The sequence below is a fragment of the Eptatretus burgeri genome, chromosome 7 (assembly GCF_056783735.1).
Source record: "Eptatretus burgeri isolate ZD-2024b chromosome 7, Ebu_testis_v1, whole genome shotgun sequence".
NCBI classification, from domain to species: Eukaryota; Metazoa; Chordata; class Myxini; order Myxiniformes; family Myxinidae; genus Eptatretus; species Eptatretus burgeri.
In genome coordinates this window covers 75,745,830-75,769,644 of record NC_140967.1, presented here as the reverse complement: position 1 = coordinate 75,769,644, position 23,815 = coordinate 75,745,830, and the positions used below count along the sequence as shown (strand labels likewise).

Sequence of the window (23,815 nt, the reverse complement as noted above, 5' to 3'; positions counted from 1 at the left end):
GTGACTTTACTCCACATTAATGGTTCCTCCTCATGTGGAAAATGTGACCACCACCACAATAGTAGTGGTTGAGAAGTTGTAACTCATCCCTTGTGCAGTCCACATTTGCCACCTTGTGATTTTTAATCTTTTGACGAATCTTAGTGTGGCACCAAGTTCATGAATGGTGAAGAAGACATGAATGGTCAATGCAGCTGGCATCATGGTACTACCACGTCAATGGGATTAGTGTATACGTGGCGCATGGAATAATGAGAAGCGAGTGAAGCTTTACCATATTCCTTTTACCTTGTGATTATTTTTTTGTTTTTGTAGAAGGGAAACTTTGAGAAATTCCTTGTAATTCTGAAGCATTACTTTTCAATTTCACTCCTATGAGAAAAGGTGTTTGCCCTACACTTTATTTTGAGCCATTGCCTCAAGGAATATTACTTGTAAGAGTTATGCTATGGTGCTGTTTATTCTTGGCTGGACTATAAATTTGGATTGGTATTTTGTAGTTGGGTGTTCCATCAAAAATGAATATCATCCCTCAGATGGAGTTTAAGCTATGGGACTCATCTCCGAGCAGTAGCTTGCGGATGTTAAATATCCCATGCTGTCTTTCAACATCGTGGAAGAGTTGACACTGCCAAATTCTAAATTTCTTCCTTAAAATGCGTTTCGCAAGTCGTATGGTCTTCTCAGAAATCTTTCACACCATCTTGTAATGTTATTTCATTATGGTTCCTGTTTGGGCAGTAACTCCCACACAAATTAATGTGCCAAAGGTGTTTGCATGTCATGTGAATGTGCAGCTATTGAAGGACAACTACTAATGAATTAATATCGTCAGATGAACTTGGTTGATTACCATGGTAAAAAGGATTTAGCTGATCAATTTTTAAGTGATGGATATGGTGCATTTAATCTGGTCATGTCCCCTTATATAAAAGTGTGTATTTGTCTGTCCCCCTTCATTAGGATGATTTGAGTAGGGTTTTAAAGGCTAATCTTTGAACACAACTCATGTTCACAACGGTCTTTTTGAGGATAAAAACAAAAACTCAAAAGCCCTTTCCATACAAGTAACGTTGTCTCTTCTGTTGGAATTGTAGATTGTGATTTGCAAACTAAGCTCAAGGGTGGTGCACAGAAGCGTTTAAAAAAACAGCAAAAAAATACAATAAATACAAGGCGCAGGGAGGTGAAAGTTGCTGCACGTGATATGCAACGAGTGTTCATTTACGTCCGTAGGATGTCTAATAAATAAGGAAGATGTTTGCAAACCTGAAGCGAGGCTGAGGATTCTGACTTTGGCGTGCACACGAGACTGTACCGTGGAAACTGAAACGTCCCAGAAGATAAATAAAATAGGGTCACCTTTGTACATGTGGTTTAAAATGACACTTCCACCAGACATCATCATCTTCCAGTTTAATAAAATAACTCTAACCTGTCATTTTTGACAAGCTTTTATACTAGTTTTGTTTGGTTTAAATAAGCTGTGAAAATCAGAAAACAATTCTTTGGTCATGGGTTATTCATGCGGTTTGGTAATTTTTTTGATTTCTTGTTTTGCTGCCTATCAAAAACCCCCAAAACAAGGAGATGAGATACCATCGGTTAACATGCATTTGATCATTAGTTCGTCAAAATATAGAGCATGGTGTCATCTAAAGATGATGAAGCCACATTGTGGGAGAGGAAGGCTAAAAAAAAGTTTATTATTTTTAGTCTGGGGGAGGTGTGTGTTTGTGTGTCGAGTGAGGGGTATTCTTACAGCTGACAAATTATCAAGACACCAATGATGAAAGCTCTGACTCTCCCGCAGTGAGCAATTTATGTTTTAATTACCAAAAGAAGCACATTTTAAAGGGTTGAGATTGTGCTCGCTGTAAATGTCTACTTGCCTGGTTAATAGAGGTTCTTACTCTTGACTGGGCACCCAAATGCTCATGACCAGATGTGACCATTTATGTGGTGAGAACCAGTCTTCCACAGTCCACTTGTAGAATGTAGAAAATTCCAACCCAATTAGCCACGGGAATCAAATGCACCAATGAGCAATTTCTTCACAAGGTTTATAGGAATACCGGAGACGAATGAGACGTGTGAGTAAAATTGAAGAATGAAGCAAGTCTGGCCATGACGGCAGCTCTGAAGCTTGCAGTAGGGCAAGTTAGCATAACAATTGTGCATTTTGTGAGGAAAGCACCAAATTTGGCACACTCGTAGCCTATCATATTATGAACAGATTTGGATATTGGGCCATCTCAAATTCAGCCTCTGATGGCTGTGGCAGCCATTTTCAACTGCCATCAAAAATTTGAGATGGCCCAATATCCAAATCTGTTCATAATATGATAGGCTACGAGTGTGCCAAATTTGGTGCTTTCCTCACAAAATGCACAATTGTTATGCTACATTTAGCTAAGTTGCCCCACTATTGGTGAAAGTGTGCTAAAAAAAATTCTTTTTTTTCCAGATGCCATCTCAAAATCGTGATTCCTGCAATATCGAGTTTGAGTTCCATTTCGACTGTAAATGACATTCTTGGTTTATTTTTTTATTTTTGCAAATTATTTTAATTTGGGTTCAAAAGATCAAAGGGCATGTTTGCTTTTAATTGAAAATAATTTTATTACTGTGAACCACAACCAAACTTAGCAAAAGTACGGACATTCATTCAAATATTAACAGGTTTATCAAGATCGCCGATCAGGTCGATGGTCATGTACTCTTAAATCATTTTTTTCACACCGTGACTCCTGTTGGTCACATCCGATATCTCTTCCACTTTTCTCTCTTGCGTATGCTCTCTCATGTGAGATTTAATTTTTCATGTGGCCTTCAGTTGAGATCAAGCGTAACAGTGGGTTGATATCTAATGTGGGCAGATGCATATCCATCGATGCATTCATGTCAAATTATATTTTTGAGTTTGAGTTTTTTGCAAAAAGTCGAACTATTTTCACATTCTAATATTGACTTGGAAATTTTCATGAATTGTAAAGAAAGCTCCTTGAAGTTGGGTTTATGACTTATTTATTTATTTATTTTTGAAAAATCTTCTTTGGGAAGAACTTGTGGATAAATCAATTGTCAAGGAGATGGAGTGGTAAGCTCAAATTTTTCAGGCTTGTGGAGTGCTCCATGTCATCAATGAAATAGATTTTTATACTAAGTATGTGCATCTTCTACAAGTATTAATGCCTCCGCTGATGAAGTTGCCGGAGGCATTATGTTTTCGGGTTGTACGTACGTACATATGTCCGTCCGTGCTAATTTTCTGTTTTCTCTGGAACCTCTTATCCGATTGACATCGAAATTTTCATCATAGGTGCAACGACTCGTGTAGAATGTTTTCATGATGATTATGATGTCATATGTCCCATGGTGTGGCAGCCATGTTGGAAAAAAGGAAAAACTTTGGACCTCTATTTCTGAAACAATTCCATGGAAATAATTGAAACTTGGCATATGTCACGTACTCCCCATGGTAAATGTGTGATTTATTTATTTATTTTGATTCCATAGGTGGCTTCTTTATAATGTCATAATTACAAATGTTGAACACTTTATCCAATCAGTATGAAAATATTTGAGGGTCATCTTGGGCTAACTTAAATGGGGGAAAAAATTGATGTCATCGTTCACGTGATTCGGCACCTTTTTTTTTTTTTTAACACAAAAACTTTCAAAAATCTTCTCCGAAACGGCTGAACAGATCGAGGCAAAGCTTTACAGTTATGTTCACCTTTCCATGAGGAACCAAAAGTTCTCCACCTCATGATGTCATCGGTCACATGATGAGGCAGCTATCATTTTTTTGAAGAATAAACCTTTAAAATCTTCTCTCGAATGATTTGACAGATTGAGGGGAAACTTTACCCACATGTTCCCCAAGCCTTGGGGATACCATGGTGTTCACTAATTAATTGGTCACATGGTGTGGCAGCCATATTGGATTGAACGGAAAACAAATTGTTTCTCTTGAACCCCTTCATCAACTGATGCAAAATTTCACAATTATGATTTAATAGTCATGGGGAATATGTTTTTAATTTCAACCTGAATGGATACAGTCTGGCAGTCAGAATTATTAAATATTTTGATTTTCGATTCAGGGATTTAAATCAAACGTGTACAAGGATGTATAATAGTGTTGTAATGTGGGCAGAGGCATATCTGGTGACACCAAAGAGTACCCTTCTCGTTTTTTTGAACTTTTAGATTGTTTTCTTGCCCAACTGTCAAATGGGAAGATTTATTTCCCAACCATAGGCTTTTATAGCATTAGAGATAACTATAATAGCACTCGGTAGAGCGCATATCTCTGCCAGGCTGAACAGTTTACGTTTTGTATCCCACTCATGGGCTGAATCTGTGTCTGGACCTTGGCCAAAATCTAATCTGCTTGTTCTCGTCACCTATCCAACACATCCACCGAGGTTTATCATCCGTCCACAACTTTTTGAAATATGCTATAGATCGTTTTTGGCCAAATCACTCAATGATGAACAACACTTAAAAGTTAAAAAAAAAGAAGTCTTCTCTGGATCTTCACCAAAATCAAATGAATTTGTCCTTGTCACACATCCAACCTGTCCAACAAGTTTTGTCCGAATCTGTCCATGACTTTTTGAGATATGCTCACAGACGTACACAAACAAATGGGTGAAAACATCATCAGCCCACCTTGTTTGGAGGTGGAGGTAACTATGGAAAAGTTGTTTTCAAGATTTTGCATGGGTCTGGTCAAAAGTGGTCACAAAAGATTTTTGGTTTGCCATGCCTCCATTTTATCCAATCCAGATGACAAATGGCAAAAATTGTCAGCATTATTTTGGTCCTTTTCTTTCTATTCTTCAGGGGGTCAAAAAGCCTGGTGTTGGCTTAACGGTTAAGGTTGCTGGTTTAAGATCTTAGGGTCTCGAGTTCAATCCTCTGAGTCGTTGAAACAACACCAGGTGGGTTGACTCAGCCTGCCTTCCTTCCGAGGTCAGCAAAATGAGTTTCAGCTGACTGATAATGGGGCATTGCATCAGCGGCATAGCTGTGCCCTCAGAAAAAAATGATGCAGCCAAGCAGCCATAGGCTGCATATGAATAAATAGAAGGGGCTCAAAGGTCAAAATCAAACGTGAGATCAAGAATTCCAGCCTGCCACGCATTTATATTCCAGACAAGACTTTTTAGCACGACAAAATACCTTTCCACGGACGAAAGCAGTTAAACATTTGTTTGGTGTCTTCTTTTTGCCAAGGATCAAGGTGGGTGCGAGGGGACGTGACTTGTTGCATCTCCTGCAACTGGAGTTGTAATTTGCATTTGTATGCATGCTTTGAATTTTGGTACCGTATTTTCACGACCAAAAGGCGCACCGTGCCAAAAGGCGCAGTCTAAGTTGTGTGTGCCGTTCCTGTATTTGACACACACATAAGGCGCTCCTCACGATAGGGCGCGGGTTTTATATGAATATCCTCTACTACGTACGTCCGCCGTACAACAACACACTCACACAAGCACACAAGTGTGCGTATTTAAAAATAGATCGGGAGCAAAATTGAGTTTGGTTGTGCTTTATTAAAGTATTAGTTACAAAAATACTAAAACAATCAAATACCGGTAATAGTCTTTAATCAAATCCATCGAAATCCTCATCCTCTGTTTCGGAATCGAACTGCGCTAAACCCAACCTAGCAGGTCCACCTTCCTCGCCGTCAGAGTCACTTTCTGCACCGTGCGGCTCCTCCGAAATGATGCCGGCTTTAGCGAAAGCTCGGACAACAGTGCCAGCAGACACGTTAGCCCAGGCATCAACAATCCAGTGGCAAACTGTGGCGTAACTCGCCCGGCACTGCCTTCCACCCTTTGTGAAGCTGTGCTCTCCTTCGGTCATCCACCGCTCCCACGCCGCTCGCAGCCTCACTTTGAACGGCCGGTTCACGCCGATGGCTCGGCTGGATCCGTTTGTCGCAGATGTGCTTGCTGCAGTAGGAGCGGAAGTTTTCCATCATTTCTTGATAATCCGCCGGACGTTGCTGCGCTATCGTAGTCCTGGTCCGGATGGAAAAATGGCACCGTTTCATGAAGCGAAAGCACCAAGACGGACCTCCGTGGAAATGTTCGATTTTCATTTCCTCCGCTATCGATACTGCCTTCAGTCGGATCGTGACCGTCGAAACGCTCCTCCCACTTGCTCTTTGCTCAACGATCCACTGCTCAAGTCTTTCCTCCAACTCTGGCCACCTCGCCTTGTTTCCACGGAAACTCAGCTGCGTCTTCTTCACCTGTCGCAGCTCGTTTTCCAGCTTCCTCCACTTTCGAACCATCGACTCGTTGATCTGGAAATTCCTCGCCGCGGCTCGATTCCCATGTTCCTCCGCATAGCTGATCGCCTTCAGTTTAAACTGAGCTTCATAAGCGTGTCTCTGCCATTTTCGGGGTTGTTAAAACAGCAATGTTCTGCATACCGCACATACCTGTTCTTTTATACACACAAAGGGCGCACTGCACTATAGGGCGCGTCGCACATTTTGACAAAAATCTAAGACGTTTATATGCGCCTTATAGTCGTGAAAATACGGTACATGCTGTTATCGTCGCTTTAATATCAGTTACAGTATGTGAAGTGTGTTTGTTTGTTCTATGCTGAATGCCCTTTGTTGTTGTTCTTCCCATGGATTGAAGGGAAAGGCCTGTCGCAGCTAAGTGGGAGCCACTTCATTCCAAAACTGACCAAAAATTATCAAAAATGAACTTCATGAAATTATCAAATCATTAACTATTCCATAAACTGGAGCATATATGGAACACAAGGCAAAAAACAGTTTATCAATTCAGACAAACACAACTCAGGAAAGGAACCAGACTGATATACATTTAAATATCATGGACACTTACTATGACAATCCGTTCCACTTGTTAGGCCAGGATGTCGTGACACGATCTTATCAAATTTTGGCAAATTTTCATATTTCTCGATGGACATGAATAAAAAATTAAATTTTCTTCCCTCCAAATGGTTGTCAGATAAATATTTGAGCATTATTGCTCATAGACTTGTGAAGTCGGTCTGATTTATCTATTTTATCTATTTTAATGTCCAAATACTTAAAACATTCACTCACCTCAATATTTCAGCAATAATTCCAGAATTCCATAATCGTTGCGTAATGGCGGACAAGAAAAAAATCTCCCTTTAACTGTTGAGGGAGATTGAGGCAAACCTGTATTTTCCTGCAAATTGGTCATGACAAATGTATCATTTGGGGTAAGAGATTTCAAACTTAATGATTCAGGTAAAATTGTATTGTGTATAATATTGATTGTTGCGTAATGGTGGACAAATTTGAAATTTTGAAACGCGGGGTCAGTGAGCGGTATTTAATCAAAATATGTCTATAATGTTTGTAAAATTAGATAATATGATTATTGTTGGTAAAATGAGCCTCATCTCAGCCACTTTCAGCACACTTCACAGAATAGCACAGGCACTTTTATTTTTTCATCTCTGAATTGGCATTCAAAGTGAAACTAGGATAAATTTCACTCTATCACATGCCACTCAGCCAATTTTTGATCGATTTCCAAACTGTAACTTATGTTCTGGAAAGGAAAGTTCACTCTTTCTGTTGAAATAAACTTTTCAAAACCAAGTTCCAATGACGAATATCAGATAAATTAAACAACATCTGGAAATCTCAAAATGAAACTGGAAATATGACTGCTTTTTCAGCTGATAGCATTTAACGTACATGAATCTTAGGATCCTGACTTCTGACGGTCATTAAAGTATACATTTTTTATTAGATTTTTCAATGCTCTAACTGACTGTGAGGATTTCAAGAAGGCGAGTTTACTCGTATTTGTGTTTATTTACTGTTATTTAAATACAAGCATTGGAACAGGGTGGTGCCCACTGAGCTGCGACAGGCCGAAAACCCTGTTGGTCATGCACATTATATATTCTATTTGTTGGCCTTGTGGAAGGACTCGGGTGTGGACAAACGGCCACAATTGGAGGATCAGGATCGGAAACAAAATGAAGGGCAACTGTTTGGCATTTGTGACCTCTCTTTAGTTCATTTTGTTTTGTTTTCATCCTTGTCCATGTTGGGTTACTGTTTTGCAGTCTTGTCCTTTTAATATCATGTTCTTGCTCCCCTTGCATATCTTGTTTCATTAATAGAAGTTTGCTGCATTGGTTGTATGCCACTTGTTACTTGTGCAAACTGCTGCAGCAATTTGTGTTTGCTCAGCTTAGTTATGAGTGAATATTTTGGGTGTTGACCTTGGCTTTGCATCGCACATGGTGGACGACGCAGCAAACTGTTCTGACCATGAGTACAAGCGGCATGACAGCAAACTGCCCCGATCGTTGGGGACCCCATGCAGGTCACACCTGGCACCCTTGCCTTCTCAAGCCCTTCAGGAGTCCGGTGAGTGCGGCCGCGCATTGCAGGCAATGAGGAGAGATGAGAACATGTCAGTGACTTTACTTGGAATCCTGACAATTTTATTATTTTAAAACTGTGTGCTAGCGGAGATTGCTATCTTCACATGCAATGCACAAATTTAACAATGAACCTCCTGATCAGCCTTGTGGCTTGTTACCTATAGGCTTTGGGGTCATTGTACAAGTCCATGTTATCCTCATTATCCAAGCCTCCCTCAACTCCAAATCTTCTGAAACTACACAGGGTGTTTCAAAAAGTGATGCAACTTTAAATGTTTATTTACAAAGAAACAGAAACCTCACAAACGTGAACCAAACATTTATTGAAAGCTTATGACATGGTATTTTCTATCATTGATTGCCGTTGCAGTAAGTCACTGCTCGAGTTAGTGAGAGCCCAAGGTCTGAAATGATCATTTACGCAAAATCCTTGTAATTGGCGTTCTCTCTGTGTGCCCCTCCGCGGTTCATACAGGCATTGCTCCTGACTCCAAAGTTCTGTCCAACATTCCTGTAGGTCTCATGTGGCACTGCCTGGAGGTAGTCTGGTGCCACCTGCTACAGATCATCCAGTGTGGCAGGGTGGTGGGTGCAGACAGAGCTCTTGGCAGCCCCCCAGAACCACTAATCCCGAGGGTTCAGGTCTGGGCTATGGAGTGCCCAGTCATGAGTGGTACCCAGGGCACCGAGGCAGTTTCTGAAGAGCTGCTACAGGAAAGTGATGGTGTCACCAGCTTTACACGGCGGTGCACCATCCTGCATAAACCAGGTCTTGCTGAGCTGGTTTGGGGTGACATTTTGGGCAAGATCATTATAAAACTTCTGGAGCATGGCTCAGTAGTACTCGCCCTTGATCGTCATCGTCCTGCTGTTGTCATTCTCAAATTAGTAAGGCCATAGCGTTCCCCCTCTCTTGCATTGAAGGCTAAGAAGCATGTGATCTTCGGACCTTTCAGGTACCTCTCAGTGATCTCTTCAAGTGGTTCTGCCCCCCCCCCCCAGGTGTGTACATATGATTTAGTCTCATACCGCAGAGCCACCACTTCTGTCTTCTGCTTTACTGTCAATGGCATAGTTGAGCTACGGAGCAAGAAATCCTTGGGAACAAATACCACTATAACACCACCAAACCCTGAAAAGGAAAACGGTATCGGTCAAAAAACAAAGATGGCAGGAAATCAAAGTTGTATCGATCTTTTTGAAATGCCCTGTACTCACCAAATCGCTTCTCATCCATGTTCTTACGCACTGCATTCGGTTCACAGTGCCAAAATCACGAGTCTCGTAACTACTGCTTCTGTTGCTGGCTGTTTATACAACTAAGGGGGAACGGCAGTCGAGAGTGCCACTCGGTGTCTGTAACATGATTTTAAAAAGAATTAATTAATTAAACGTATAAAAATAGATTAATAGTATTTTAAATGTAGCTTTACAAATTAAGGTATGGGAACAGGATGGTTGCCAATAAAATTTCAGCTTGTGCTGCAGCGTGCATATTTTTCCTACCCATTGGTAGCTAAAGAGTGCATGTGGTGAGGGGAATGAAGGCATCACTGGACATCGTTTTCAGATGGACAGCCAGCTTCTGCATGTGAACCTCGAGCTGAAAAAAACAAGTCAAAACAAAAAAAAATTAGATCCTCGAAACTTGCAGAGCTCCATATTGAGGTTAAACTGCAATATAGTACTTGCACTGTGTTGTGTGTTGTGTTGCGATAATCATCAGCATCACCAGCATATATTTTTCCACTGCTGGACATGTGCCTCCCTCAACTCTTATTGAAGGTTGTGTGGTATACTTGCCGTGCTTGCAAAGGGTGAGTTGGAGAGTCAGGGCAGGATTTGGTCATGATGCCGATGATGCCTTGCTATTATTATTCACTAAACGGTTGAGTCTTTAACCGTCACCAATAACTAATACTTGTATAACATCCTACCTGATGGAAGAAACACGAATACCAGCAGAGAGGTCCCCAGCATGATATCCCATCCGAAGGACGGAACTTTTTTTTAACATGCAACATCGTGCGACAGTACGAGAGTAGTCGGTCTGAGAATTCATTGCAGAGGAGACTGCTCAGAGGCATCGGCATTCACTCTGCACCATCCTTTTAGAATATCTATGTGTCAAAACCTTCGATCAATTGCGACGTCCACTGGTGTGGCCCTGGGGTAGTCAATCATGATGGGCCGAATTTGAAGCTAGGCTTGGGAAAATGGAAACTCCTTCCCGACAGTTTCCTTTTACCCTGACAACCTGATGGGAAGAGAAAACGTCTCCATACTATTACTTTAAACAATTTTAATTCCACAATGAAAAACAAGGGAAGTAGACGGGCAACCAAACACAGGCTTATGGGACTTCGTACGGTTCGATTTGACATGTGGCCTCGTGTGTAGTTGCAAATCCCAGCCAAAATAGTCAGCACAAACCCATTTTCATTTTCCACAACACTTGTGCATCATTTCACCTCCTCTGACATCTTTCCCACTTCTCCTTTCATGTAATGTCATCTGTACTGTATATGCACATCCACACATGTTTTATATAATCCCTGTGCAATTATAACTTTGGACGGACACGTAAAATATGGAAACTGTAAATTGCATAGGAAAGCATATACACTGCTGTGCAAAAGTCGGACACATTCAGAAGTTGCAATATATGGATGCTTCAAGAATTATCAATTCATTCAAAGCCTCCACTAGTGTTTTATACTATTACTAGCAAGCTGCGTATGTCCTCACGTGATCCTAAATCGTGGAAGCAAAAATGCAAATGGCGTCTTTCTGTCATCGAGCCGGCAAGTTGGGCGTAACAATTCACATCTGATTCGATTCAAATGCTCTAATGGTGAGGTGCTCCATTTGATACTTTGTTTGATGATATGTAGCTTTTTGATGCCTCAGCTCCATAATAAAAAATTGTATTGGTGTCAAAGCTCGTGACCAGTTGCAATTTAATAGTGGGATAGCAATGTTGGCTGTTATTAATCCAGCTGGGTGAGAAGAAATCAAGATTGTCATTTTGCAATCTTTTATTCACATTGATCAGAATCTTCAAAAACTTTTGATCACAACTCAAAGTAAATTATATTTGACTTGAGCAGCTAATATGAAGTGTTGTAGCTAATCCATCACATTTACCAATGCAATCTAATTGACTCATTGTCAGGTGTTCATAGTCATTAACATCAGGTGTTTCTCTTATCGAGTTGTCTAGTTATTCCAAATCGTGGCTGACTTCTGGTGACATTCGTGATCAAATTTCTCCAAACCTTCTTCCCTACATATCTATGAAGCGAAAACCCCACATTTCGTACTCCAGAATAGATCGATCAGGATTAACTGGGGAGCTTGAAATGGCTAAAATTTCAGTGGAAGATTGCCATAGAATTGTTTTTTTTTTGCATCAAGAAGGAAAACCTTGAGTGAAATGGGTCACATCAATTTTTTTTTTCACTCTTAATGTGTGGCATCTGAAGCACAATCAACAAGTACAGAAAAACATCATCTATAATTGACAAAACCCAGGACGAGAAGACCCAAAAAGCAGTGCTTGGATATTATCCTCAAGGAATATGAAGAAGACTCATGTTGAATTGACAACAGAACTGGCAGTAGGAGCAGGTGTTGTCGTCCATCCATGAACAGTACGATGGTCACTTTTGAAATCCGGACTTGAAGGATTTGCTTTAGTAAGAAAACCTCCATGAAGAAAGGGAAACAAGACGAAGGCTAAATTGTGCACAAGAACACAGAAATTGGGTTGTGGAACAATTGTCAAAGGTGCTTTGGATAGATGAGTCAAAGTTTGTTATTTGTGTCTAATCAAAGACAGTATGTGAGATGACGAAAAACAATCTTGAAAAGAGCCTGTTAGAAAGAAAAGAGCCTCGCTCGAAGTCAACGTTTAAACATGGATTAGGTTCATTTCAAGTTTGGGGGCACATTTCCTCAAGTGGTGTTTTGATGACTGCTCAATTGACATCTTGATGAAATGATCACCTGTTAAACTTGCGATTTGTAGAGTTAAAAACCTGCTGATTTCAACCTTTCAGGATTAGTTGAAGTGCCCTTGTGTAAATATAGGGGTGTATTTGTTTTAAAAAGTGTTCATGGGTTGTGATTTCCTGCAGTGTGATCCAATACATGTTTGATAATGGCTGAGCAGAAAATTGAAAAAATTCTGATTTTGATCTTCAGTCAGGTTTTTATTCTGATAAAGTGAGATTTGAACTCGCTCTGTGATGACTCGTGTCAATGATGAGGCCTTTGGATTACACAGCATCCAAGAGTGATAAGTGTGAAGCAGCGGCACTACCCGATGACAGCAAGTTTGTTCACTTGAGCTCGTGTGTTTGTGTTAATTTCAGCTACAGCCAGACAAAGCCTGTTTTTGGCTGTGAGAAGCTTAAATTTAATGAGGCAATGTAAGGTACTTCGTATCTGCCTGCAGCTTGCATTGGAAGCCAGTTTTACCTTTTCTGCCCAAGAGGTCATAAGCTGCTGAAACCGAGAAAAGTTTAAGACTGAACCATTTTCAGTAGCTTATCAATAAAATAGATAGGTGAGTTTGTTCGATGTTTCCTTCGAACGAATGTGACTTGCCTGGGTTGTGGGTCAGAAAGTAAAGGACATAGAGAGGATAGAGATAGAGAGAATAACGGACATATTAAAAGGTGTGCTGCAGAACTGAGACTACTTGGTATGGAAGATTCTACACGTACCAGATACAAATGCTGAAAACAAATGTATAGGAACAATAGATACACAAAATGTTTTGCAATGCAGGTAACAGTCACCAACACTTGTATCAGATAATATGGAATGGTATCCTGACTGCTGGAAGTTGTCTCTTGGAGCATAACAATGCAATCATTCATATGTGAAAACTGGAAGGCAAAGAATGAGTAATAGGAAAAGGGTTGTTAAGCAGCATTTTAGAAATCTTTGGCAGTGTTTGGTTTTGTCAAGTGTATTGAACCATAAGCTGGTTGATTCTGCAGTGGGGCTCTTTGGTGAAGTTTATCAAAGCTATTCATGAAAATGTGAGTTGTCACTGACCATAACTGCATTCAATCTTGTCATTGAGTCATGCTTGACGTATCAGGATCTCCATGAATGTTTTGTCAGATGGTGTACGGTGTCTCCATTATTACTAAAGAGCTGTTTTGTTTGAAAGGCTCATTAATATCTCTGATGGAGCCAGTGATATTATTATTATTATTATTATCATTATTATGTTTTTTTTGTCATCTCAGTGCCTCATCCGTTTCCCAAAAAACCCCTAAAATTCCATTCCGTATTATCAATGGAAAAAGAAGCATTTATTTGTGTACACATGTTAAAAAAATGCAATTTTCCTCGAGTCTCCGAACCTCAAACCTTCCACAGTGCCTCTGGGCAGTGTATTTTGCGGTCAACGTGGGGACTAGTTAAAATTAAATAAAGTTATAAACGGCTGTTATGAAAAAGGAGGAAGCCATTTCCATGGCATTTGGTACTCTAAATTAATGTTGATTACGATATTCATGTATGCTCATCTACAAAGGATGTATCGACATTGACAAATACACCTAGGGGGTTGCCTTAGCTTATTTTGTGCGTCGATTGCGGTGTATTTCGTTTTTATGACTTTTCATAATTATACCATAGGAATTGTCTGCAGATGATCGCTTAAACAAGATCGCATGATTTGCCCTCAGAGACCTTTTCGGCAACTTAATCCATTTCCCTCCCTCCCCCCACCCCTCCGATTATTAAAAAAAAAGAGAAAAAAAAAGTCAGATACTGTGATTTCTGTCTTTTTCCACAATTGTGGAAAATCACTGGCTCTACTGTGCATATGGGTGGTGTAAATGTTCATTCTTTTTGGGCACAGGGAGATGAACTTAAACTTCACTTGAATGGAGGCCAAGCAATATTGAACCAAGATGTGTTTTGACACTTCTGTGATCAAGCAATTCCAGTGTTGTTTTAATTATTATTAATTTTTTTTTAATAGAGATGAGGTTTGCCACAAATATCTTGTGGGAGTGATGACCTTCTCTCTTCCTATTTTATGGAGTAACTGTGATTAACTTGGTTTGGGTTGTCATAATTTTGTGAACGTTGCGACATTTAAACCTCCTCTTCTCGCCTAACTTCATATTATTTTATTTAATCTGATCTTCGTTTCGTGAGGTTATGCATTGGGGTAGGTTGAGATGGTTTGGACATGTGGGTAGTTGGGTGAAGAAGTGTATAAATATGAATGGAAGGGGAGCTGGAGGCCGTCCGAGGAAAACATGGGATGAGTTGCTGAGAGATTATCTTCGAGTTAGACTGAATAAGAGGGCTAGCAAGGGATCGTGCAGCCTGGAAAGCAACTGCTAGGTGAACTACTGCTTCCACATGCCAGCATGGAAACGGCCATAAAATGATGATTTGACGTCATCGGTCATGTGATCGGTCACGGCAGCCATATTGTAAAAAAATAAAAAATAAATCTCTGAAGTGGCTGAACAGATCGAGGCAAAACTTTACAGGTATGATCACCTCTCCATGAGGAACAAATGGTTCACACATATGATGTAATAGGTCACATGGTTTGGCAGCCATATTGGATTTACCATGAAACCGATAAAAAAATCAGCTTCAGAACGGCTGGACAGATCGAGGGGAAACATTACACAAATGTTCCACAAGCCTTGGGTGTACAATTTTTGTTAAGGAATAATTGATAGGTCATATGGTTTTGCAGCTATATTGGATTAAAGAAAAATATTAAATAATGTTGTCGCTGGAACCGCTTAATCGACGTGAAACTTCACAATTATGATCCGGTAGTGATAGGAAATACATGTTTAAAATTTAAACTCGCTCATATGGTCTGGCAACGAGATATTTTTTTTGATCTTGGTTCTTTAAATTTTTTTATTTCTTTCTTTGTTTATTTAAATAAGGACCACTTGGTTGTGGCTGGATGTGTTTGATGGTAGAGGAGCAGCATCTGAAATGCAAATCCCTTCCAGGTTTCTCCTGATGATGTCATCTTTGCTTTTTTGCTCGTTTGGGTTCCTTCTGATTACTCTGATGCAGGACTGCACTTATTTGGTTTTCCATTCGATTTGAATTTAATTAATTTTAATCCCATTGTAAATTATATTGAATGATAAAAAATGTCATGGGTCAGGGTCAGGTGTCCAATCAAAGCGGGACGTCTTGGTACCCGGTCATCACTGCCAGCAGTTATAAAGTGGCAGTTCGAGTTGCGTCTCTTATTAATTACGTAACATCAGTACACAAACGCTACACAAAATGCACCACAAAAGTACTGGCAAGGGTCTGCAGTCTCTACTCTTTTTCTTGTTCTATATTTGTGAGATGGAATATGCACTTAGAGGTGGGTTTTAAATCCTCAATCTGCTGCTACCACAACTTTTTTGGTTCTGTAACCTGTGATTAACCAAGCAACATTAATCTTTAAATATGGGTATGGAAATGTTCTGGTTTTTGAGAAATCTCATCTTCAATGTTTTTTTTTTCCATTTATTCCTGAGATTAGTGCAAGTCCAGCATTGATGATTTGTTGTATTAAAAAAAAAAATCATCAATTTGGTGTTAAGAAATTCCACCACTTACTAAAACTACAATATTTCTTCCTCTGCATAATCTGCATTCCCTGTCAGTGACGTCTATTTTATTTTATTTTTTAAAAATTATCAAAATCGCATTTAAATGTATATCTCGACTTGTTCCTGAATTAGCTATGGTTTTGCGGTCCAATAAGGTTTGCTGAATTGGGTGTGTGCCGGTTTTCGTCTCATGCTACCGTTGTCTGATGGGATGCATTTTATTTTGCAGTTAAATTTTCTTTGACCAGTTGCTATTGTGCTGCTGCTTCATTGTTCAAAAAATGTGAAATCTTGAATCAATCCAATGTGTGCCTGGTCCTTCGTTCTTTGAAAAGTATTTGTATTTTAGGAAAGAAGTGGCTCTGTATTCACGATCCATTTCAGTGAACAACCAAATGAGGGAGGGAAGCAAGATTTTTCAGTCAGAGGTGGTGTCCAATATTTTTTTCCATAAATATACAAAATGAGAGAGAGAAAAAAACTTTAAAGCAAACATATACCTCAAATTAATGTCTATTTATTTTTGTATTTTTTTTTTAGAATGTAAAATTAACTTGCTGTGAAAACGGTCATGGGAAATGAGAACGAGTACAGTCGTTTAAATTTTTTTGGGAAATGGCTGATTCAACCAATATTTTGGTTTATCATTGCTTACTAATGTCACTTCCAGGCAGCAGTTTGAAATGTCACAATAGTAGTTTTTATTTTTAAAAATAAGAGCTCAGACTGCCAATCGCGTGGAAACCCGTTCTCTGAGTGGAAACCGTCCTCTTATCCTCATAAAATGGTTTAATTTGGTGCTCAATTGCGGAACAGGAGTTTACCAGTAACTCCACCTTGATTATATGCAAATAATTTATTTCAGGCATACAAGGTCAAAAACAAAATGACAGGATTATTTATTCACAATTGCAATGCTCGAGAGCAGCAGAATAAATGGGGATTGAAATCAAATGTCATTCTTGATGGAAAGATGTTGAGAGCTTGAGGACACTCGGTAAGGGAGAACAAGGAATAGCAAACAGGTTCAGGGAGAGTTGACCATTCTTGCCAAAGTTTGCTGGATCCATGCAAAAGAGCGCTTGGTGGGGTGGAAGCACCTTGTGGGTATATTAGCTTCTGGCAGAAGAGCCCAGGGGGTGTTCAAGGCATGCAAAGTGCCAGTCACCTCACAATAGGGTGTTTATACTGATGAAGCAGCATTGAGGACCCCCAACAGCAGACAAATTCCCAATTGGGAACAGGTGCAAAAGTGCTGAAAGCATCGGCAACATGGAAAACAGCATAATGGAACCACAGACTCTTGAAGAAAGATGGGTATACCACCGAACAACCACCACCATTCCAAACGTGTGCACTGCTGCTGGCTGCCAGATTAACACTTGTGAGGTATCGATCGTGTGCAGCCTTTTGGCTGCTGGTTGCATCATTGGTGAGGGGTTGCAGCTATGCCGCTGATGCAGTGCCCCTATTACCAGTACACTGGTGCTCATTACCTTCACCGAAGGATGACAGGCTGAGTCAACCCCCTGGTGTTAATTCAGCAGCAGACGGGGATCAAACTCAGAACCCTCGGATTCCAAGCCGCCACCCTAACCGCTAAGCCAACACCAGGCTATACTTGTGAGTTTATGAAACCTGAACATGACAACATCTCTCCATCCCTCTGTGTCTTGTTCTGCTGCAATTCCATTCCCTCGCTCGTCAACTCTCCTCGAATCTTTCTACCGTCGCTCGCGAATTCTATTTAACCATTATTTCCCATGTTCCACCCTGGCTCAACCATTGATAGGTTTAGACCGGCCTGAGAAAGCAGCCATGGAAAGGAATGTTCAAACGATTTCACAATCTACATCCCGACTTTCTCTTTTTTTTTTTTTGTGAGCTTTTTATTTCGCAAGGAAGCTTAAAATCGGAGTGAGTAAGCTTCAGCAAGAAAAAAGAAATTAGCCAAGTTGTACTTTGCAATATGCTTGGCTATATTTATCCAATTGACACTTCATGTGATGGTGTGCAAATTGCATGTGATGCACCGCAAACCGGAAAAATCCCGTTTTATTTTTTTTCTGACAATTCCAGCCATTATTCTCAATCGGAATAAATGTTTAATGATGATATGTTAACGAATAAGGGGAATGATCAATTTTCAGTTCATCAAATCTTTTTTTATTTTTTCCTCCAACAAAAGATGAACCCTACCACTCCTTTTTTCTCTTAAAAAAACTTTTTAAAAACTGCCAACATCGTCAACTGCTCCCTGTTCGCATTGTTTGGGAACGGCCATGTCTTATGGGGAACACTTTGCAAAACAATGACTGAATCACACCAAATACAAATTGGTTGGATGTGTGATGACCGACGTGAAAGCTATCATTAGCCGGAATAAATAAAAAAGAAAATGCCAAAAACTGAATACCTTTAAAAAGAAAAACCTTCAATGATTTCTCACTTCCACTTTTATCTGCGTATTGACGCATTTGCAGAACTCATGTGGTGCCAGCCCAAAATATGCTCCTGCTCCAAGGAATCGTTTTGGAAATATATGTCTTTCCTTAACACAAGAACTATAAAATTCCGAAACAGGTATCCTCAGCTTTTGAAGACCGTCTCTCAGAGCAGAGAAGATGGCATTCGGCTGCCATGGAACCCGGAGCTGGTTTAAAGGAAGAGATGGAGAATCACTTTGGTCGCCACTCTATTTCAAAACAATTGTGAAAAAAAATTATATCCAATTGTTTCAATGGTGCAAGTGCATGCCCAGAGCTTGGTAATGTTTACCTTTGGTAGGTCGTATCAGTTGCCTCTTGAAACAAATGAGCCACTGAATTTTGTCATAAGTTAGTTGCAGACAAATTGAGATGGAGGACGATGGCAAAGTAACATCTGCAAAGTGGAACAAGGTTGTCCCTGAGAGCAGGATTATTTGACCAAGAAAAGGATCACTGGCAAGGTGCTGCCTTAAAAGAGCACTCCAAAATGGTCGGCAGAATTTTCTTGTTCAGCAACTTGTACCCTCTCTAAACCCCACCCACCCTTTAATACATTGAATTTGGCATTGCTGACAAGCTATAATTAAATGGTCGACCACTGATGTCGTCATCTGTGTATGAAACCTTTTAAAATGTTAATTTCACAATTTCTGAACAATATAATTGATACTTCAAAAATACTTAATTGTTTATGCAATGAGGTCTGCTTAGCTGCCCCATTTTGCAGTTCTTGCATCTTTAGAATCACCCAGCGTTAATAGATTTCTTTGAATTTTCAAGGGCCATTTATATTGAAGAGACCTGCCTTTTGTATCTTCAAGTTGCAGTTCACCTTCCTCCTGGAATGCATTGATTATCTCGTCGTCTTAAGGGGTGAGGAATCTCTACAATTTTCAGTAAGGTTCATCATCTCTGAAGGATATGCAGGTGGATACAGCAGGAGAAGAATTGTAGCTCGGGGTACATCTGCAGTATCCTGGATAATAATTGCTACCAATGGAGATACAAGAGGGTGGTGAGTTCAACTTTGTTTGACTAATATTTCATGCGACCTACAAACCCCTTGTCTGGCTAGGGAAAAATGAAAGCCGACACCACAACACTTGAATAGTTCAAAAAAGTCAATGGACGACATCATCTTTGCTGTTGAACAATGTACAAAGTTCACTGAGAATGCAGACAAAGCCATGTAACAGCTGTGAGGACTCCCCCCCCCCCACCCTCAAATGTATTTGCACAACACCCAATTACTCATTCTGGCCAGAGCCCCTACCTGTTCATCCACTGAATACAAGAGAAGATGCAGAAGAAAACGCTTCAGGCCAAAACTTTGCGATTACAAATGCAAGGAGTTGGTGTCAAGGGAAGCTTGCATCTGGCATCTTTCTCTCTCTCTCTGTCTCTGTCTCTCTCGTTCACCGTCACAAAAGTAGGGCTTCGTTTATTAATTTTTCTAGAAAGAAACAAAAAAATGCAAGCGGTGGTTGCTGTGATTTTATTTTATAATTCCTATAGAATCGTGTATTTTGTTATTGAACAGTCTGCTATTGAAAGTTTTATGGGACAAATTTTTCACAACTCGTACAAAATGGATTTGAATTGCAGTCAAAAAGGTTAGGATTTGGCTTGTATAGATTTCAGTTGATTGTGAAAAAAAATTCCCCTCTGGCTTATGCAAGCAAACAAAATGGTGAGGAATCAAAGTATGCTGCAGTAGATCGGTTACAATTTTACTTTGGACCTTATTGACTGTGATGGTCCTTTATCTTGTCAATCCTTTGCACATTCTATTTGTCTTTTAAACTGATCAGGGAGTTTTATAAAATATTTTTAGTTGACACTTTTGTATTGCCTCACTTTTGAATTGGCATCTTTAACTACAATGAATAACAGATAGGCAACAATCTAAAAATATGCACTATTTGCTATATATATTGTCGGGAAAAACAAAACCTGAATCGCAAAATGATTGTCAATACTCGTATTGTGTTTTGAACATCATTGTAGAAAAGGCACACACAAAGCTTTGTTTGACGTTCTGATTAACAAAATAATCCAGAACCAGATGCACCAGTTTACAATCTACAAATCTGCTTTCCTTTTGCTCCATGTTTAAAGGTCATAAACGTTTTTTCACGTTGACTAGAGTACGTCAAAACCTAGGAAAATCTTTCCTCATTTTAGTTCTATACACGTTACAATAGTCTGCTATGCTCAACAAAATATAATGATGAGAAATGGCCTGTCTGCTTGCTGAGCAGTCATGAAATTATACAAGCTAAACAAGGAGTTTTTATTTATTTATTTATAATTGCATTTGTTTTATTTTTTTGAAGATGCTATCTGGAGACATTGACATGCCATTAGAGTAACTGAATGTAGCATACAGGGAGAGCAAATAAAACCTCATAAACTGTCAAACAATGCATGGGAGAGCTCTGACTGAGTTTTAATTTTACTTTTTTTTTGGTTCAGTCAATTATTTTTTTTTGTGATGTTTAAGGAGACTTGAATGGTATGGGTTCATTTAGGAACAGAAGGGAACAAAATGGAACCGGTACAAGAGGAAATTGCTGAAGTTTAGCAAAGGAAACTGGGCAAGGCCTACTGCCGTGTTGCAATTAAAAAAAAAGAAACAAAGAGGAAAAAAACACACACACACACACACACACACACACACACACACACACACACACACACACACACACACACACACACACACACACACACACACACACACACACACACACACACACACACACACACACACACACACACACACACACACACACACACGTCAAAAGCTCAAGACTGGAAGAAGAAAAATCGGTTTATGGTTTCCTTATTTTTGGGCAAAATCTCCTGGAGAATGCAAAGTAACAGCAGCATTTAGCAATTTTAACCATGTTATTGTGGTGGCTTATCTTCTTGGTAAGCTGAAGGTCCTGGCAAAAGATTAATTGGGTTGGGGGAGGGTTGTGGGATGCTTGTCATTTTTGTGGGGAACGTTTCGCAAACATGTCTTGAGGTGATCGCAAATTATTATTGCAAAGGCGGAAGTTAAAATTTTTGGCTGTTATGCAAAGCTTGCTAAATTCAACAAATCGTAATTGCAGTTTTATCACAAATTCCATCTTTTGAAACCTACTTTCGATAAAATTTATTTTCCAGGATGAAAGAAAAATTTGTTTTGGACCTCCTGCACCAGTGGGTATGTTATTTTTGTAATGTATTCAAATTTTGCAGAATAGTTTGAAAAGGAAAACCATGACAGCATTGGCTGGAAAATATTTAATAGTTGGCTTTGAAACTTTATTCAGCTAAGTTATTCCATTATTGTGGAGGAGTGAGGATACCATACCAGAATTGCTTGTGTCCAAGATAAGTCGAACACCTTGATTTTAATTGAGAGAACTTTTTACAATTCCCCCTCCTCACTGTTGAGCCAATTTTTGAATGTTAACAGGAGAGTAAATCTTGAGCAATATTTCACTTGTTTTTTTTTAAACAAATCTTAAGGAATACAGCCAGATTATCATCTTGAAATGTCGCTTTAAACAAAGGCTGGAGAATCTTTCTGATCCTGGAGGATGGCTTTGGATTATGAGGAGTCAGTGAAGCCACCCTTGATCTTGCAAATTCAAATCTGGATAGGGTAGCATGAAGGATTTAGAATGTTAGCTTCTGCAAATCAGTGGCAGGTCAGGTATGGGAACATGTGCCTGAGCAGCGCGTCACTGCGTCCATTTTCTGCCGGTTCTCCAGAGGTCACCATCTGGCCATCCCCCAGGCAGATGCCTGGCCCATCCCCATGTCGTTGAGATGCTGATCAACCTGCTGCAACCACGAGGCACATGGGCAGCCGATTGGCCTTCTCCACTCAGGCTCCCTCACAGAGAGAATCTGGTGAGCAGGATCGGCATCAGGAAAACAGGCCACATGTCCATACAGCTGCAGCTGACGCTCACTGACTATGCAGGTAACAAATCTCATTTGAGTCTCTCAGCAACTGCTCACTGGACACAAAGTCCGACCAGCGATAGCCAAGGATTCTCCGAAGAGACCTGGTACCAAAGGAATTAAGTCTCCGTCTCACATTCGTGGAGCAAGACTGGAAGCACCAAGGACCTGAAGACTCGGACTTTCATCCTCCTGCACAGGTACCGACAGTGCCACACCCCATAATCCAGTGAATCCTTAACTCCCCAGGTGTCTGTTGACCTCTGTCTCACAGCCAGCAGAGACATGAATATTACTTCCAAGGTAAGGGAATCTTTTTGTGACCTCAACATCCTCAAAACAAATGGGTACAGACAAGATAGCAGCATCCAAGGTGGTATTGAAAGCCCAGATCTTAGTTTTGACTCAGGAAACCCGTAATCCTAGTGGCTCTGACTCCTCATTCAGCACCTCGAGGGCCCCCAAAAGGATATCCAGAGTCTCCACAAAGATGACTGCACATCATCTGCGAAATCAAGGTTAGAGATCTTGACATTCCAAACGATGCATCGCAGTTTGATCTCTTTGACATCCTCCCCAGAACCCAGTCCACGCACGTGCTGAAAAGTGTGGGGGCCAGTACACACCCCTGATGAACTCTAGTAAGAACTGGAAATAAGTCAGAGACGGTACCACCACATTGCACAGCCCTCTCAGTTCCAGAGTATAGTTCAGATGTCAGGCTGATCAGTTTTGTTGGCATCCCATGAAGACCAAGAATCCTCCAGAGGGCATTCTGATTCACTGAATCAAACGTTTTGCAGAGATCACACAGGCTGCAAGCAGCCCCTGCTAAAACTCTCATCTGCATTTGGTGAGGACCTGAAAAGCAAGGCTACAAAGGTCCACAAGGACCCAGATGACCCAATGGACCCCGATTGGAGAGGGACACGCTAGTCTCTAAGCTATCTCACCTTGAGTAGGGGTTAAAGCACTCAATCCATCCCTCCATTGGGACCATACTTTGTGCAGAGCGTTGGTGCTGCCTAAGCAGTCTCCTTGGCTATTGGACACAATCCTGCACAGGTCGCTACTCCGACACAGGATACCAGAATGCTGGCACTTATTTTGCCCACCTCAGAAGGATGACAGGCAGTCAATCCCACCTGGTATTAATTCAACAGCTAAGCAGGATTTGAACTCAGGATCCCAAGCCCACCACCCTTACCATAAAGCACTCAATGCATGGGTAAATTTGTCTTCCTTTCTTTCTTCTCACACAAAAATTTTGGCAAACAGGACAACTAATTGGTCCATCAATGAAGC

General features: G+C 40.3%; 1 protein-coding gene and 1 long non-coding RNA gene across 7 annotated transcripts in view; one reads left to right on the top strand and one right to left on the bottom strand.

The window, feature by feature from the left end:
• Positions 1 to 23,815, top strand: part of LOC147023564 (uncharacterized) — a 59,262-nt gene that overhangs the window by 10,856 nt on the left and 24,591 nt on the right. Inside the window, exon 3 of one of the 6 annotated variants that reach the window (XM_085889066.1) lies at positions 8,312 to 8,425. The exons of the other annotated variants lie outside the window; for them this stretch is intronic. Coding sequence (XP_085745192.1) covers positions 8,376 to 8,425 — 50 coding nt within the window. The 5' untranslated portion in view covers positions 8,312 to 8,375. The remainder of the gene's footprint in view (positions 1 to 8,311; positions 8,426 to 23,815) is intronic. 6 annotated transcript variants of the gene reach the window in all.
• On the bottom strand, positions 8,715 to 10,205 carry LOC147023565 (uncharacterized). Its single transcript, XR_015060286.1, has 3 exons — positions 9,949 to 10,205; positions 9,661 to 9,798; positions 8,715 to 9,574 (listed from the first exon to the last, which is right to left on the bottom strand). It is a non-coding gene; the product is annotated as an uncharacterized LOC147023565 (long non-coding RNA).